At 50.9% G+C, this 16609-nt stretch overlaps 1 protein-coding gene across 1 annotated transcript; it reads left to right on the forward strand.

Annotated features, from left to right (window-relative positions):
• Positions 1-1130: 1130 nt before the first annotated feature.
• CTRC (chymotrypsin C) lies at positions 1131-7282 on the forward strand (the record flags this gene model as incomplete). The annotated part of the gene is made up of 8 exons (XM_079945958.1): positions 1131-1178; positions 2441-2532; positions 2629-2726; positions 3619-3744; positions 4633-4769; positions 5577-5722; positions 6578-6730; positions 7268-7282. Exons 1-8 carry the CDS (start codon positions 1139-1141, stop codon positions 7280-7282), a joined length of 807 nt encoding a protein of 268 aa, XP_079802084.1. The 5' UTR covers positions 1131-1138.
• Positions 7283-16609: the final 9327 nt, after the last annotated feature.

The following is a 16609-nucleotide window of genomic DNA, read 5'->3' on the forward strand; positions in this document are numbered from 1 at the left end:
ATTGATTTTTAATATGACCGAAGTAACACACACTTGTTTTTAAAAAGGATTTAAGCTGTAAAAACGTGTGAGTTAAGAGTCCTCCTCTACCCCCAGCTCACCACCACGACTGGCAGGGTGTGTAGCGTTCTGCATTTCTTTATTAGGAAATAATTCCTAATGGGACCAGTGGGCCCAGCTCAGAAAACAACTTCCTAGGAGCACGAGAATGAGTCAAAAGAGGACAAAGGGGAGAAGTCGGGCCTCAGGACAAGTGGGTTAAACCAGATGCTCCGAGAGCCAGGCTGAGCCCAAACTGCTGGGGCTCTGGCTGGAACTTCTGGGCACACATCACAAGTCCAGATCTGCACTCGACCTTGACATCCAAGTCATGGAATTTTAGGACTGAAAGGAGCCTGAGAGTCCATCTGGTCCTACCTGCCCATTTTAGAGACGGGGAGACTGAAGACCTTGCTGGGAGACACCTGAGCTGGCTCCAGGTAGGAGCTTAGCCCACGCCTCAGCCTCCATCCAAAGCCTAGGGAGGAGGTGCTGGAGAGCAGGGGGTACCCCAAGACCAGACAGTATTCGTTGAATAAGGGAGAAAGAAAAGGACAGGAAGCAACCAAAGAGCTATAAAGACAGAGAAGGAAGCGGTGCGTCACGGGAGTTTGCGGCCCCAGACTGACGTTAGAAGCGCTGACTTCAAATCTTGGGTCTGTTGTTGCCCAGCTGTGTGACCCCGGATTGCCCCCGACCCTCTGAGTCTCAGCTTCGTGAAGTTTAATGAGCGAACAAGAGTGTCTACCGCGTGGTGTTGGGAGAATTAAGTGACTGCAAGAGGTATTGGGCACGGCACCCGGCACAATAAATGACAACTAAGAAGAATGAGTCAGGCCAAGCAGCGTGGCAGGGCCCCCCAAACCTGTAAACGTCAGATTTGCTCTGTCTCAGGATATTTGGGAAACTCCTGCCTCCACGCCAGCTCCATCTCCTGCGCAAATTAAACAGTAACCAGCCAAGGTCAGGGAAAGGGCCTTGACAGAACAGGTTCCTCCCAAGGGGTGGCTCAGCCTTGACGAGGTGGGCCCACCCTCCTCCTGCCTATAAGTGGGGACCTGGTCGCCGCGACGGCCACTCGATCCCGGGCACTCACGACATGCTGGGCGTCAGCGTCTTCACAGTGCTCCTGGCCTACGGTAAGCTGTGGCTTGGGGACCAGCGGCAGCCAGCGGGCTGTGAGCTTGGGCTGGCCTCCCGGGGACAAGGCTGGGGTCAGGGACCCTCTGCTCTCCAGGGCTTCAGGAAAGGAGCTTTGGGGTCCCACGTGGGTTCAGCTACTACTGACCAGCTGTGTGTCGGATGAGCCACTGGCCTGCTTGGCGACTCTGCTTCCATATCTGCAAAATAGGATTCATGTTCCTCACCCCAGGGTGAGGATGAGCCATGAGGTATGGAAAGCACCAGGGACGCAGAAGGCGCCTCATCCCGGGTGACCCCGGGGGGCCTCAGGGCCTACCTTTCCCAGCATCAGCATCTCTCATTTGGGGATTCTTTGCTCCCCCCGCCATGCTGGTGACCTCCCAGATTGGGAATCCAGGAACTTGGCTCGAATGTCCCTCTCTCTTGGCGGGACCTGGACAAGCCACTTCCCCTCTCTAAAGCTCACTGGCTCTTCTGGCAAGTGAGAGCACTTGATTAAGAGTCCTCCAGCTAATAACAACAGTGATGATAACAATAGCTGCTCCTGTGTACCCCATGTTTGCTCTGTGTCGAGCACTGTGCTAAGCCCTTGACGATCAGGAGCCAATTTGATCCTACAACAACCTTGAGAGGCGGGGTCTGTTAATATGCCCATTTTACAGATGAGGACCCCGAGGCTCAGTGATGCTCCATATCTTGGTATCTAAGATCACATGGCTGGTTAGTGGTAGAGCCAGAATTTGAGTCTGGGTCTTCCTCACTGCACAGCACTCGCTCTTGACTGTGCCACACAGCTCCCCAGCTATGACAGTCTGGAATTCTGTAGATTCAGTGCTCACACACCCACACTGTGCTGTGGCCTGAAAAGGGACAGCAGGGTAAGGTTGAAGGACACAGGTGTACCTGGGCACTCACACACAAGCCAGCCACTTTGGGTTTCCTTCAATGATTCGACATTCACTCTATACCAGGTCTTTTGCTCAATTCTTTACCTGCGTCATCTAATTTTTCTTAGTTGTCATTTATTTATGTCATGTTTTTTAAATTCTCAGGACGAACTTACCAGGTTAGCGCTAGTCTTCCCGTTTCACAGAAAGGGAAGTTGAGGCCCAGCAAACTCGATGGCTTCCCCAAAGCCATGCAGGAAAAGTCAAACCCATGTCTGCCCAGCCCCCAAATGTGCGCTCTTTCCACCTGCCCCTTCCCCAAAGCGATGCCGGCCTGGCTCACCTGTGCTCTTCCTCTCCTGTATCCCCAGCCTCCAGCTGCGGGGTCCCCATCTTCCGGCCCAACCTATCAGCCCGGGTGGTGGGCGGAGACAACGCCGTTCCCCACAGCTGGCCCTGGCAGGTAAGCGCACTGCAGCAGGTGGGGAAGGCGAGGTGGAGGTGGGTGGGGAGCAGGTCCCTGGGGGCTGACACGTGGTCCTTCCCCATCCTCCCCCAGATCTCCCTCCAGTACCTCAAGAATGGCGTGTGGAGGCACACCTGCGGTGGCACCTTGATCACCCCCAGTCACGTCCTCACAGCTGCCCACTGCATCAGGTGAACGGGATGCTGCCCAGACACCCCACCCTCGCCCGGGGACAGGAGCCTGATAAGCTGCTTTTCTTGAGCACACACTCCAGACACTGGGCTGAATAAGCTACTCCCATCCAGTAACTCAGTTGTTAATTTATTCATTCCACAAGTATTTACTGTGCGCCTACTATACGCCAGGGAACACGGCAGTGAGGACACAGTCTGTGCTCTCAGGGAGCTTATATTCTAGTGGAAGACAGAGTGACAGACCATTCAACAAGTAAATATATAACAAAGCAAGTGGCAATGAAGAAAAATAAAGCAGAAAGAGAATAAAAAGTATGAGGAGTTCTATTTTAAATGACGTGGCCGGGGGAAGATCTCTCTTGAAAGGAGTTGTTTGAGCAAAGACCTGAAGGAAATAAGGGAAGACGTCATTGGTCTGGGGGTAAGGTGTTCCAGGTGGAGGGAACAGCTGATGCAAAGGCCCGGAGGAGGGAGCCCACTTGGTAGGTTTGAGAAATAAAGTGGAAGCTGGTGTGGCGGGGCATTTTGTGTGAGAGGAGAGGAAGAGGCAGTTAGAGAGGAATGCAGGAGAGAGAATGCAGGCCAGCAGCATGTGGACTAGCTCATCTTCACAGCAGCCCTGGCAGGTGAGTTCCAAGATTATCTCCACCTTCCAGGTGAGAGAACTGAAGCCGAGCCTACCCACCTAGCAGTCAAAGTGGACTTGACTCCAAGACCAGGGTCCTTACCCCGTGCCCTGGGAAGGGTCAATGGGATGAACACTCCCTTCCCCCGAACAAGTCCCACGGTGGCCCCAAAGCTGGGTCACTAAAGACCCAACGTCCCCCTCTACCCCACCGGCCAGTGGGGACAGGAGGCCACCCTGACCCGGTCCCCTTGCTCTGTCCAGCAATACCCTGACTTACCGCGTGGCCCTGGGGAAGAACAACCTGGAGGTGGAGAATGAGGAAGGCTCCGTGTTCATGGGCGTGGACACCATCTTTGTCCACGAGAAGTGGAGCTCCTTCCTAATTCGGTGAGTGCCCAGCTGGCCATCCCACAGCCCCCTAGGAGCAGCTCAGAAGAAGGAGGCGTCCCTGAGATGCGGCCGGAGCCTGTCCCTGGACCCCATCCTTAGCCTGAACAGCCAACAGATGATGACTTTACGCAAAATGGCAAAATGCTAAGTGGAGGTGGACACCCCTCCAATACCCATCACTGGCCAAGGGTCTCTGGAAAGTACACAGGGAATAAGGATCCTGAGGCTCACCCAGTATATTACCTGAAGTCTCTCAGCCCGAGGATGAGCCAGCAGTCACCTTTACTGATGCATGCTCGCATTGTAATAAGCAGCTTACATGCCATCTCTTATTTAATCCTCACAACAGCCCTAGACAAGGAACCGAGGATCAAACCGAGGATCAGAGAGGTTAAGGAATGTGTCCCAGGTCACACAGCCCAGTACATGGCAGAACTAGAAATCAAACCAGGCTCTCTCTAGGGTTGTCCATTTTCATTCTGGCGACACGAAAACATTAAAAATTGCATCCGCAAGTGTTTTTATCGTTATAATTTCCAATTTGCTTAGCTGAATTTCAGTTGATACATAACCTTGCAGTGGTTCAGAAGGCTTCTGCTCTTGTCTCCCCTCTGTTAAGCCTTTCATGATGTGAAGACACAAGGTGGCGCAGGGTGGGGGGGAAGGGGAAGAAGCTACACCTACAGGAGCGGGTGATGGGGTTAGAAGGCAGATCATTGGTCCTCCGGCATCTCTGTCTGCCAGTAAGAAGCTGGAGGTCCAGGATATTTATGGAGGACCCCTGCTCACCCTTGGCCCGACTCCCAACTCACAGCCTGGGCCTCTTAGCATTGGCTTGGGGGAGCAGGCCCTCCTGCCATTCACCACCTCCACTTTGGATTCCAGCAATGACATTGCCCTTATCAAACTGGCGGAGCCCGTGGAACTGAGTGACACCATCCAGCCAGCCTGCCTGCCAGAGGAGGGTTCCTTGCTGCCTCAGGACTACCCCTGCTACGTCACTGGCTGGGGCCGTCTCTGGAGTGAGTATAGCCCCTGGCCAAACACGAGTGTCTTATTGGAGGAAGCAGCTCCCGTGATAAGCACACCACCCACATTTGCCCACCGCTTTCCTTTTTGCCTTAACATCTTCACATCTTTTTTAATTTTGTAATAATGGTTAATATTTATTAAGCATATACCATGCGGCAGACACTCTAACAAGTGCATATAAAGGGTGTTATAAGGATTAAATGGACTAGAATTTGTCAAGGGCTTAGAACAGGGCTAGGCACATACTAAGTGTCATGTCAGTGACTAGTAAATAAATGAAACTAACCATCTTGGGGCGGGGATTAGATCTTATGACCTTATGTTATACCACACGCCCAAGTAAATTCCAACTGAATTAAAAGGTTAAATGCAAATAAATGAAACTACAGAATACTTAGATGAAAATGCAGATCCTCTACAATTTGGAAAGTTTGGGGGTGAGAAAGACCTTTCAGTGTGTGACACCAAAGGCAGAGAACTACAGGGAAACCATTGGCAATTAAAACCCCAGAACCCAAATTAAAGATAACTCAGTGGTTATTTCTTAAGGGTTTTCTATGGGTTGGTTCTGCCTTCCCTGCCCTTGGAGGGGTCTCTAACCCAAACAGTTCAGGACCATTGGCTCAGAGTCTCGCCTCTCAATTAAGGGCCTGTGTGTGGGTCCCTCAAAGTCTCTCCAGAACTCGCCCGGTCATGGCCCAGCCCCATCCAGCCCTCTGTTCCCTGAAGGCCTGGGCCTGGGCTGGCGCTGAGGCTGCCTGGGCTGACCGCCCGGTCACCACCCATTCTCTCTCCAGCCAACGGCCCCATCGCTGACGAGCTGCAGCAGGGCCTGCAGCCCGTGGTGGATCACGCCACATGCTCCCAGAAAGACTGGTGGGGCAACAATGTGAAGACCACCATGGTCTGCGCCGGGGGTGATGGTGTCATCTCAGCCTGCAACGTAAGTGTCGAGGCGCTGCCCCACGTCCCTACTGCAGGTGGCCAGATGGAAGGGGGCAGTGAGGCGGGCAAAGGAGTGAGAAGTGGGGAGACGCCACCCCCTCTCCCTGGGGGGAGACTGAGCCCTGGCTGGGCCTAAGAGGCTCAGGAGAAACTTGCCGCTGTCCCCCTTCCCCTCCCCCACCAGCACTGTGGCCAGAGCATGAAAGTTGAATGTGAGTCTGAGTCCGAGTCCCAGCCCCCCACTTCATAGCTGTGTAACCTTGGGCAGGCTGTTTGATTTATCTGAACCTCGGTTTTCCCATGCATAAAATGGAGCGGTAGTAAGCACAGGGCTGCTATGAGGACTAAGTGAGTCTAACACAGGTAGAAGAGACTTCGGTGAAGTCCGGGCACACGTTCCTTCATACCATCAGCTCCGTTGGTCCAGGGAGACAGAAGCCTCAGGGAGTCTGACACAGAACGAAGAAACATCTAGGACAATCGGGGACTGTCCCGTTTTCAAACACATGAGCCTCTCCCCACTTGCATTTTCTTCCCTTTTCTCGGGTCTCCTACACGGCTCCCAGCATGCTCATCCCTCTGGGCAGCTCAGAGTCTTAGGTGCGGTGACCTGAACAGCTAGGGAAACCAAGGCACAGAGAGGGTTCTCAACACCTCAAGATCACACAGCAAAGCAAGACCTAGTCTGACACCCCAGGGCCCCCCAGAATAAGGCCAAGTTACCCACAAACCACATTTTCTCTGCCTCCCTCACTATGGACACGCTGAGGCCAAAACAGGGGCTACCCATATGCCCCGCCCTGACCTTCCTGCTTCCCGAGCCTCCCTCTGACGCCCGCCCCGTCTGGCACAGGGGGACTCGGGCGGCCCACTGAACTGCCAGGCCAAGGACGGCTCTTGGGAGGTGCGGGGCATCGTCAGCTTCGGCTCCGGGCTGAGCTGCAACACCCTCAAGAAGCCCACGGTCTTCACCCGCGTGTCCGCCTACAACAACTGGATCGACGAGGTGGGTGCGCCTCCCCTGCCCCCTCCTCTCCACCCGCCCCTCACCCTCCCTCGCCCTTCCTTCACTGACTCCCCTACTCACTCTTTCACTCACTCCATTTACTCACTCACTCCTTCCAGAAGTTTTGATCTCGTGCTTATTGCAGGCAGCCTTGAGTCAGGGGCAGTGAAGCAAACGGCCATTCATTTCCCCACCCTTTCATCCATCAGCAAATACTTCCGTCCCAAGCCCAGGCTCCCACCAGTGCCCCCAAATGTGAAGCGTGGCCCCAGCACAGGAGAGGGGGCAGCATGGATGGCCGTCTATATTTTGAGGGTGCGGGGACAGAGAGTCACCCTGGGCTGGGGGCTTCCACCCTGGGAGCAGGAGGTATCCTGAGCTCACCTGCACAGTGGTCGGAAGTGCCCGAGAGGGCCAGACCCCTCGGGCAGAGGCAAGCCTGTCTTGTCAAGGCCCGGGGCTGCCGGCCATGTTCCTACCCTCCCGGCAGAGCCTCACACCCGGCAGAGTCCCTCACTCTGTTCTCTGCTTCTCCAGAAACTACAGCTGTGATTCATCCCTGGGAGCCAAGGCCGCAAATCCCGGCAACCACAATAAACCTCCTTTCCCCTCAAGCGACCTGTGTTCTTGATTTGCGCGTCCCCTGCGGGTTCCCGGGCTCTCTAGGGGCTGCCCGTTTCCATACCAGGGGTGCAATGAGAGATCCCCCTCAGCCAGCCTGGTTAGGCCTTGGAAGGAGCTGCTGGGGATGCTGGTGGAGGGGGCACCCCCAGGAAGCCACCTGGTGCCTGAGGGAATATGAGTTAAGGACACACCAGACACCTGCCCCATCCCCGCACATCTCATAAGCCGTGAACCACCGGGCCCTGATCAGACCGCAATGGCTTCCACACATAGTCACAGCAGGTCAGAGGTGGGAAAGCTTGCACTGCACTAGACAGGCAGGGCAGCTCAGGCCCAGAGAAGGAAAGAGCTGGGCCAGATCACAGGAGCAGACGTCCAGTCATGCACAGGCAAGAGGCTCAGGGCAGGGCCCTCTGGTCCTGAGGCCGACTAGAGGGCAAGGGGTCCAGAAAAGAGAGGAACCCAGTGTCCAGTGAGGTACATCCAAGCGGGACCCCCGACCCCTGACCATAGGGTCTCTGGTCCAGGGCGCTCCTGGGGATGTGCTGCTCTATGGAGGGAGGTATCCCCAACCCGGCCGCTGAAGTCCTCCTAGGAAAGCCATCAACTATGGCTGCCTCTGGTTGGTCCATGAGTTGTCCAGTTTCCCCATCAGACTTTGGTTCCTGGAGATGGGGACCGTGGCCTCCCACGATGTCCAGCTCATTCTCAAAAAATACTTTATTTTCTCAACCAGCAATGGGACCTACAAGGAGCCCAGCACCAGCTCAGCCATAGGAATCTAGGGATGGTCCAGACAAGATTCCTGCTCTGCAGGAGACAGACCCATAAACAGATCACTGAGTTCCCTGGTGTAAGTGTGAAGGTAGGAATACAGTCCAGGAGCATGGCGAAGGGACACTTAAACCAGTGAGAGTAGGCAGGAAGAGTCCAGGACGGCTTCCTAGAGGTGGTGATGCCCAGTGGAATGTATTCTTTACATTTGAGCAGAAGGTACCAAAATACAGAAGATGCTGCTGGTTGCTTGACCCAAACTTCATTCCCAGCCTCCTCCTTTTGTAGTTGTCTCTATACTGGAGGCTAAAAATGCTAACTTCTTGCTGTCCCCAGGTCCCTTGCAGTTATAATATCAAAGTGATAGCTAACACTTACTGAACACTTACTCTGTGCCAGGCACCGTTCTACAGGTTTTACGTGTATTACCTCACTTAATCTCCAAAACAGTCCTAAGACGTAGGTTATTAACATCATCCCCATTTCACAAATGAGAAAACTGAGGCTAGAGATGGTTAGTGACTCCCCAAGGTGATTTACCTGGGAGGTGATGGAGCTGGGATCCAGACTTTGTTAATCTGGCCCCAGAGCCCATGCTCTTGACCACCATGCTCTACTGCCCTGTGATGAATATGGATATGATGCCTGGAACTAAGGCAGCCTTCTTGTGGCAAAGAGAATTACAGAGACACGAGCTCAGACATCATCGAGCTGCAGATCTGATGCCAGCAACCGTTCTCTGAATGTCTAATTATGTAAAAACTAAATAAACCTGCATTTGTTTTAACCACTGTAGTCCAGTTTTCAGTTACTTGCAGCTCAGCACAGTCCTAAGTGATACCCTGGGGGATAACATAAGGGGTCACTTTCCTGACTGAGGGAAGGCCATAAGCAAAGTCATGGTAACTGCTTGGAAGAATCTCCAAGCAGAAGGTATTGCTAGAGCATAAGGCACAGGGCAGGGATTGGGTGACCAGTGGTCCTGGCACTGAGTAGTTTTCTAGGAAGTGGTACTTTCAGTGCTGTCCCAGGCAAACTGGGAAGGTCAGTCACCCTAACGGGGAGGGGCAAGAGATGTGGCTAGAGAGTGAGAAAGGCCCTTCCTGGAAGGACTTGTAGCCATGGTAGAGGGTTGTTGGGACTTTATTCTGAGGGCAATAGGGAGCCGTAGAGTGGTTTTAGACAGAGAAGTGATCTCTGTGGTCAGATATACACACTAAAGCATTCACCTGACAGCTATATGGAGGGTGATTTGGAGCAGGCCAGAATGGAGGCAGGGAGGCCAGTGAGGAGGCTGCTGCAATGTTCTAGGCCAGAATTAATGGGGCCCCAACCATCAAGCTGCAGATGGAAAGGAGAGATAGGTCAGTAATTCAGTAATAACTCAGTAATTAGTTAAGAGGCATATGTATAGTGTTGGACAGCAGCATCCCCCCCAGGGCCAAATCTATATAAATTTTGGGAACGTGATTGGATGATCAAAGCTACTTTTTATTAGCTAATAAACGGTAAAACATAAGCCACAGTTCTCTCTGTTCAACAAGAGTGTAAAATTCTCAGATTCAGGGACAAGACCCACTGTTACATACAAGGGTCAATGCCTATCTGTGGTAGACAAAATACTAGCCCTCCAAAGACGTCCATGCCATAGATCCCAGAACATATGAATGCATTACCTTACGTGGCAAAAGGGATTTTGCAGGTGTGATTAATTGAAGGACCCTGGGATGGGGTGATTAGCCTGGATTATCCAGACGGGCTCAGTGGAATCACAAGAGTCCTTTTTTTTTTTTTTTACATCTTTATTGGAGTATAATTTCTTTACAATGGTGTGTTGGTTTCTGCTTTATAACAAAGTGAATCAGTTATACATATACATATGTTCCCGTATCTCTTCCCTCTTGCGTCTCCCGCCCTCCCACCCTCCCTATCCCACCCCTCCAGGCAGTCACAAAGCACCGAGCTGATCTCCCTGTGCTATGCGGCTGCTTCCCACTAGCTATCTACCTTACGTTTGGTAGTGTATATATGTCCATGCCTCTCTCTCGCTTTGTCCCAGCTTACCCTTCCCCCTCCCCGTGTCCTCAAGTCCATTCTCTAGTAGGTCTGTGTCTTTATTCCCATCTTACCCCTAGGTTCTTCATGACATTTTTTTTCTTAAATTCCATATATATGTGTTAGCATACAATATTTGTCTTTCTCTTTCTGACTTACTTCACTCTGTATGACAGACTCTAGGTCTATCCACCTCATTACAAATAGCTCAATTTCGTTTCTTTTTATGGCTGAGTAATTAGATCACTCCCTAACACCATACACAAAAATAAGCTCAAAGTGGATTAAAGACCTAAATGTAAGGCCAGAAACTGTCAAACTCTTAGAGGAAACATAGGCAGGACACTCTATGACATAAATCACAGCAAGATCCTTTTTGACCCACCTCCTAGAGAAATGGAAATAAAAACAAAAATAAACAAATGGGACCTAATGAAACTGCAAAGCTTTTGCACAACAAAGGAAACCATAAACAAGACCAAAAGACAACCCTCAGAATGGGAGAAAATATTTGCAAATGAAGCAACTGACAAAGGATTAATCTCCAAAATTTATAAGCAGCTCATGCAGCTCAATAACAGAAAAACAAATAACCCAATCCAAAAATGGGCAGAAAACCTAAATAGACATTTCTCCAAAGAAGATATACAGACTGCCAACAAACACATGAAAGAATGCTCAACATCATTAATCATTAGAGAAATGCAAATCAAAACTACAATGAGATATCATCTCACACCAGTCAGAATGGCCATCATCAAAAAATCCACAAACAATAAATGCTGGAGAGGGTGTGGAGAAAAGGGAACACTCTTGCACTGCTGGTGGGAGTGTGAATTGGTACAGCCACTATGGAGAACAGTATGGAGGTTCCTTAAAAAACTACAAATAGAACTACGACATGACCCAGCAATCCCACTACTGGGCATATACCCTGAGAAAACCATAATTCAAAAAGAGTCATGTACCAAAATGTTCATTGCAGCTCTATTTACAATAGCCAGGAGGTGGAAGCAACCTAAGTGTCCATCATCAGATGAATGGATAAAGAAGATGTGGCACATATATACAATGGAATATTACTCAGCCATAAAAAGAAACAAGAGTCCTTTTAAGAGGGATTAGTCACAAGGAGATATGAGGACAGAAGCAGGGGGTCAGAGTCAGAGGAAGATCTGAAGATGCGATGCTGCTGACTTTGTAGATGGAGGGAGGGGCCACAAGCCAAGGAATGCAGGCAGCCTCTAGACGCTGGAAAAGGCAAGGGAAGGGATTCTCCCCTAGAGTCTCCAGAAGAAACCAGCCCTGCTTTAGCCCAGTGACACCGATTGTGGACTTGTGACCTCCAGAGCTGTAAAAACGTACACTTTTATGTTTTCAGCACCTTATTTGTGGTAATTTGTTAAAGCAGCATAGGAGTTAAATACACCATCACTCCTCCCTTCCAGCAAATCTAAAGTACTAGGTGGGGAGTGTAAGAGGGTGGCAAAGGAAGGGTCAGGAAGGACTCCCTGGGATCTGGCTGGGATGAGAGCAAGGATCTGTAGACTTTGTCCAAGAGGTCACAAACCAGTGGTTGGGAGCCAGGGAGAGTGGGCACTTAGGGAGTGACCCTCCACCTCCACCTTCTGCCTTGGCAGGAGTTCCCCTGGCCTGGGGGCATGACAGCCCTCATGCCAGTGACCCACTAGAGTGCCATTGTGTGTCTAATGCAGGCACCGTGGCTAGTGTGTACTGAGCACTTGGTAATCTTTGTGCCAGGTACCATCCAAGGGCTTTATATACTCAATCTCATTTAATAATCCTGGCAACCCCGATTATCATCCCCCTTTGCAGATGAGGAACCTGAGACTCAGAGGGGTTTAAGAACTCACCCAAGGGGCTTCCCTGGTGGCGCAGTGGTTGAGAGTCCACCTGCCAATGCAGGGGACACAGGTTCGTGCCCCGGTCTGGGAAGATCCCACATGCCGCGGAGCAGCTGGGCCCGTGAGCCATGGCTGCTGAGCCTGTGCGTCCGGAGCCTGTGCTCTGCAACAGGAGAGGCCACAACAGTGAGAGGCCCATGTACCGCAAAAAAAAAAAAAAAAAAAAACTCACCCAATAACAATTTGATACCTATCTCTGAGTTCTTTTACAGGAACTAAGGCCCCCACCCAGGTGGAGGACGGTAACTTCAGGCTGAGCCCAAGCACGTGGTCAGAGCCACGGAGATTCCTGGAACAGCACCCTGTCACCTGACCACCAACCAATCAGAGGAAGGTTACACACCTTGGAGCCCTCCTGGCAAATTTTGCCTATAAAAACTCTTCCCGAAAACCTTTGGAGAGTTCAGGCTTTTTGAGCATGAGCTGCCCATTCTCCTTGCTTGGCCCTGCAATAAACCATTCTCTGTTCAAAAACCAAACCAAACAAAACAAAAAGAAACCCTCACCCAAGATTGCACAGCTAGTAATGGGGCACCAGGACTTAAACCCAGGTAGTCTGACTCCAGAGCCTGTGTGACTAACAACCATGTTATTCTGCCATTAATCCCGAAATCTCAAGGCCCCCCTCACACACTGATTCCTCTAGTGGCCCTGCCAGGAAAGGGTGGAGGCTGTACGTGTGCTGACAAGCTTGAGCGAAGCTGGCAATGAGCCCACGTAGACAGAAACCTAAGAGGAGAATTGTTGCTCAAAGACGTTCACAAAGGCTTTTACCCACTGTATCAGCTACTTCCAGCATAATTAATAATGTTGAGCAAAAACCAGCCACAAATGCTCAGTGGAATCCAATGACAAGTATTTATTGCTCACACGCCTGGGGTCAGTTGGGGTCAGTTAGGTGGCCCTGCTGATTTTGGCTGGAATCACTCATATGTCTAGGGGTCAAGCCTGGGTCTGGCTGGGACAGCTCAGCTCCACAGGGCTCTCATCCTCCTCCCAGGAGGCCACCGCAAAGTTACATAACAAAAGGCATGGATACAGGGAGGGGTGAAGGATCAGAGCGATCCTGGCAATCTCCCACACCCCCCGTTATCTTGGACACAAATTAATAGCATAAACTATGGCAGGGCAGAAGGGAAGGCGGTCACTATGCTGGAGCTCTGAACTCTGCCACTGATAGGCAATGACAGCAGCTGAGTCACTTAACCTCTCAGAGACTCAGTTTTCTCATCTGTAAAATGGGCACCTCCCCTCCATCCCTCCCTCCTTCCCTTTGGGAGCCAACAAAATAACAGGCTTGTGATCGGAGGCATCATTACTACTACTGACCTCACGCCTGGACCCCTATTAGGAACTCCTCCCTCTCCCTTTTATTCCTAAGGAGAGGGAGCTTCATTCCCAGCAGGCCGTGGGGCTCAGTCCTCTGAAGCTCACTCTCATCAGGTGGGGGGCACCTATCTGCAAAGCTTCACAAGATGATGGGCTGGGGAGCAGGTAATGACAGAGAATAAACATAGAGCACCTTCCCAAAGCACTGATTTCCTATGAAGATTGTGTGGGAAGAAAAAAATGCACATTAAAATAAACCCAGCTGTGCTATGAAATAAGCTGCAAAATTCAGATCAAGCTTTCAAGAGGAAGAATGAGACTCCGGAGACATTTTGCTCTTGTGGTGACTGCTACATGCTAGACCCCACATCGTTAATCTACTGAAAACCGGAGCCTGCAAACCAAATCTATTTTGTAAATAAAGCTTTATTGGAAAACAGCTATGCCTATCGGGCTACTTTTGCACTGTGACAGCAAGGTTGGGTAGTTGCAACAGAGACCGTATGGCCCGCAATTCTAAACTATTTATTATCTGGTCCTTTACAGAAACAATTTGCCAACCCCTGATCTCCTAGGATTCTTTGATGGCAAAGTTGGAAGAATTCTGTGCTATTCTGATAGCTGAGGCCTACAGGTCGAAGGCTTGAAGAGGGAACATTTTATTGAACATTTATGATTCTCAGTGTTTTAAGTGAATAAACCGTTGCTTAATTCTAACAACAATCCTAAGAGATAGATGGGATTGTTACTGTTGCATTTGGTAGGTGAAGAAATTGAGTTAAAGAGATGAAACTTGTTCTAGCCCAGGTCGCCTCAAATGTTAACGTGCAGAAGAATCACCTAGGTATCTTGTTAAACTGCAGATGCTGAATCAGTAGGCCTGGGTGGGAGAGTCTGCATTTCTTTTATACTTATATATACACACACATATATATATTTGACTGCCCCGGGTCTTAGTTGCAGCATACGGGATCTTCGTTGTGGCATGCGGGCTCTTAGTTGCGGCATGTGGGATCTAGTTCCCTGACCAGGGATGGAACCCCGGCCCCCTGCACTGGGAGCGCAGAGTCTTAACAACTGGACCACGGGGAAGTCCTGAGTCTGCATTTCTTTTTTTTTTTTTTTTAAGATTTTTTTTGATGTGGACCATTTTTAAAGTCTTTATTGAATTTGTTACAATACTGCTTCTGTTTTATGTTTTTTGGTCGCAAGTCATGTGGGATCTTAGCTCCCCAACCAGGGATCAAACCCACAGCCCCTGCATTGGAAGGTGAAGTCTTAGCCACTGGACCTCCAGGGAAGTCCCCCCGAGTCTCCATTTCTAACCAGATCCTAAACTAGGCTGGTCCAGACCACTCTGTGAGTAGCAACGAACCAGACCAGAGTCCCTACCAGGAGGCACAGGGGTGCAAACCCAAGCCTCTAAGCACAGAGCGTATGGCGTCTCAGAGGAACCCTTATGAATGAGTCATACGCCCCGTGAGAAATTCGCATCTGCATCTCCCTGGCCCCGCTGAGACCTCAAAGACCCAGCCGAGGCTAGAACTTTACAGATTGCCTTGTTGTCCCACAACAGATCAACGGGGGACTGAGCCCCAGAGGGGGAAGTGGGCTGTAAAACCCACTCTCTCTCCCAGCCTCCGTTCCCCCTCCGGAAGCCTCCATGGTTATTTGGTGCTGTCCCTCCCCCGCACCTCCATCAGGAGCCTGGAGCCCAGATCTAGAGGTGGGACTTGTGCTCCAGGCCTGGCCAATCCACCCTAGCAGCCCCTCCTCCACCACAACAATTGGTTCAGGGATGGGCACGCGACCTGAGGCGGATCCAATCAGAGAGAGTTGCAGGACTTCTGCGGGAACTACCAGGAAGCTCTCACTCATTCCCTGATGTGTTTGAGGATGAGGGATGCGAGGCTAGAACAGCAAAATGGGGGAAAGAGGAAGAGGGGATGGTTTTGCTCTCCAGGGTACCTTCGGCAATGTGTAGGGACATTTCTGGTTGTCACAACTTAAGGGAGGAGGGCAGGGACTACTGGCATCTAGTGGGCGGGGACCAGGATTGCTGCTAAGTACCCTACAATGCACAGGAGGGCTCTCATAGCAAAGAACCATCACCCAAAAGGTCAACAGTGCCATGGATGAGAAACCCTGGGTCAGGGATTCTGTAGCCCTCGTGTCCCCATAGGACCACCTGGAGCTCCTACAGGCCAGTTAATGGAACCTGAGAGTGGACGCTCACAGTGGAAAGCAGAGCCAGAAGATGGAGAGAAGTCGAGTCCTAGGGACATCACCAGAGCCCTGGATCCAGCTGTGCCTGAAGTGAGCCCTGATCCTGGACTTTTCCATCTTGTGTCCCAATGAATGACTCTTTGGCTTAAGCCTGTTTGATGACGTTTTCTGTCACTTTCAAACCCTCCCAGCAATATGGTGAAATAGGCCAGGCATATGTTCCTCTCACTGTTTTCATTCATGGGCAGCCCCAGGCCAGAGGACCTGTGTGATCACACAGCAAGCCCATGGCATGCACAAAACTGGTATTTGTCCAGTGACCTCATACAGGGAAAATCTTATAGTAAAACAAACGCAGATACGTGAAACAGAACGGCATAGTCACATTAATTCAAGATAAAATAGGAAACTTCAGAAATAGTTTGTTGTTGTAGTGACTGCTACAGATTGTAAACAAGAGCCCACACTGTTAAAGGAGTTAGGGAATGCAGTTGGGACTAGAGCCCAGATATTCTGACGTCTAATGCAACGGGATTCTGTACCCCAGCCTCCTTCACCTTCCTCACGATCCCGGGGAGATTACAAAATTTTCTCACACCCATTTTCTCACCCATACAATGATCCTGCAATCAGGCCTGGATTGTTATTTAAGAAACTCGGGCTCAGGAGAGAAGTGACTTGTCCCTCCAAGCTATAATGCTCAGATCTGACTCAGTGAGGGCTTGAACTCAGATCTTAACAGATGGAGTCCACTTTCTGCTCTGCTTTTCTAGCTGGGCAAAAGGTAGAATCCGTGGTCACAGAGCAGGACTGTCTCACCAGAGCCTGGCCTGCCTGGCACCGTGCTCAGACCACAAGCAATAAGAGTGAAGGTTTAAGGCAGAACGAGAACATCCATCAGGAACCCTCGCTCATTTTCTCCACCCGTCTCCCCGCCCCCCCACCC

The sequence above is a fragment of the Stenella coeruleoalba genome (assembly GCF_951394435.1).
Source record: "Stenella coeruleoalba genome assembly, chromosome: 1".
NCBI lineage: Eukaryota > Metazoa > Chordata > Mammalia > Artiodactyla > Delphinidae > Stenella > Stenella coeruleoalba.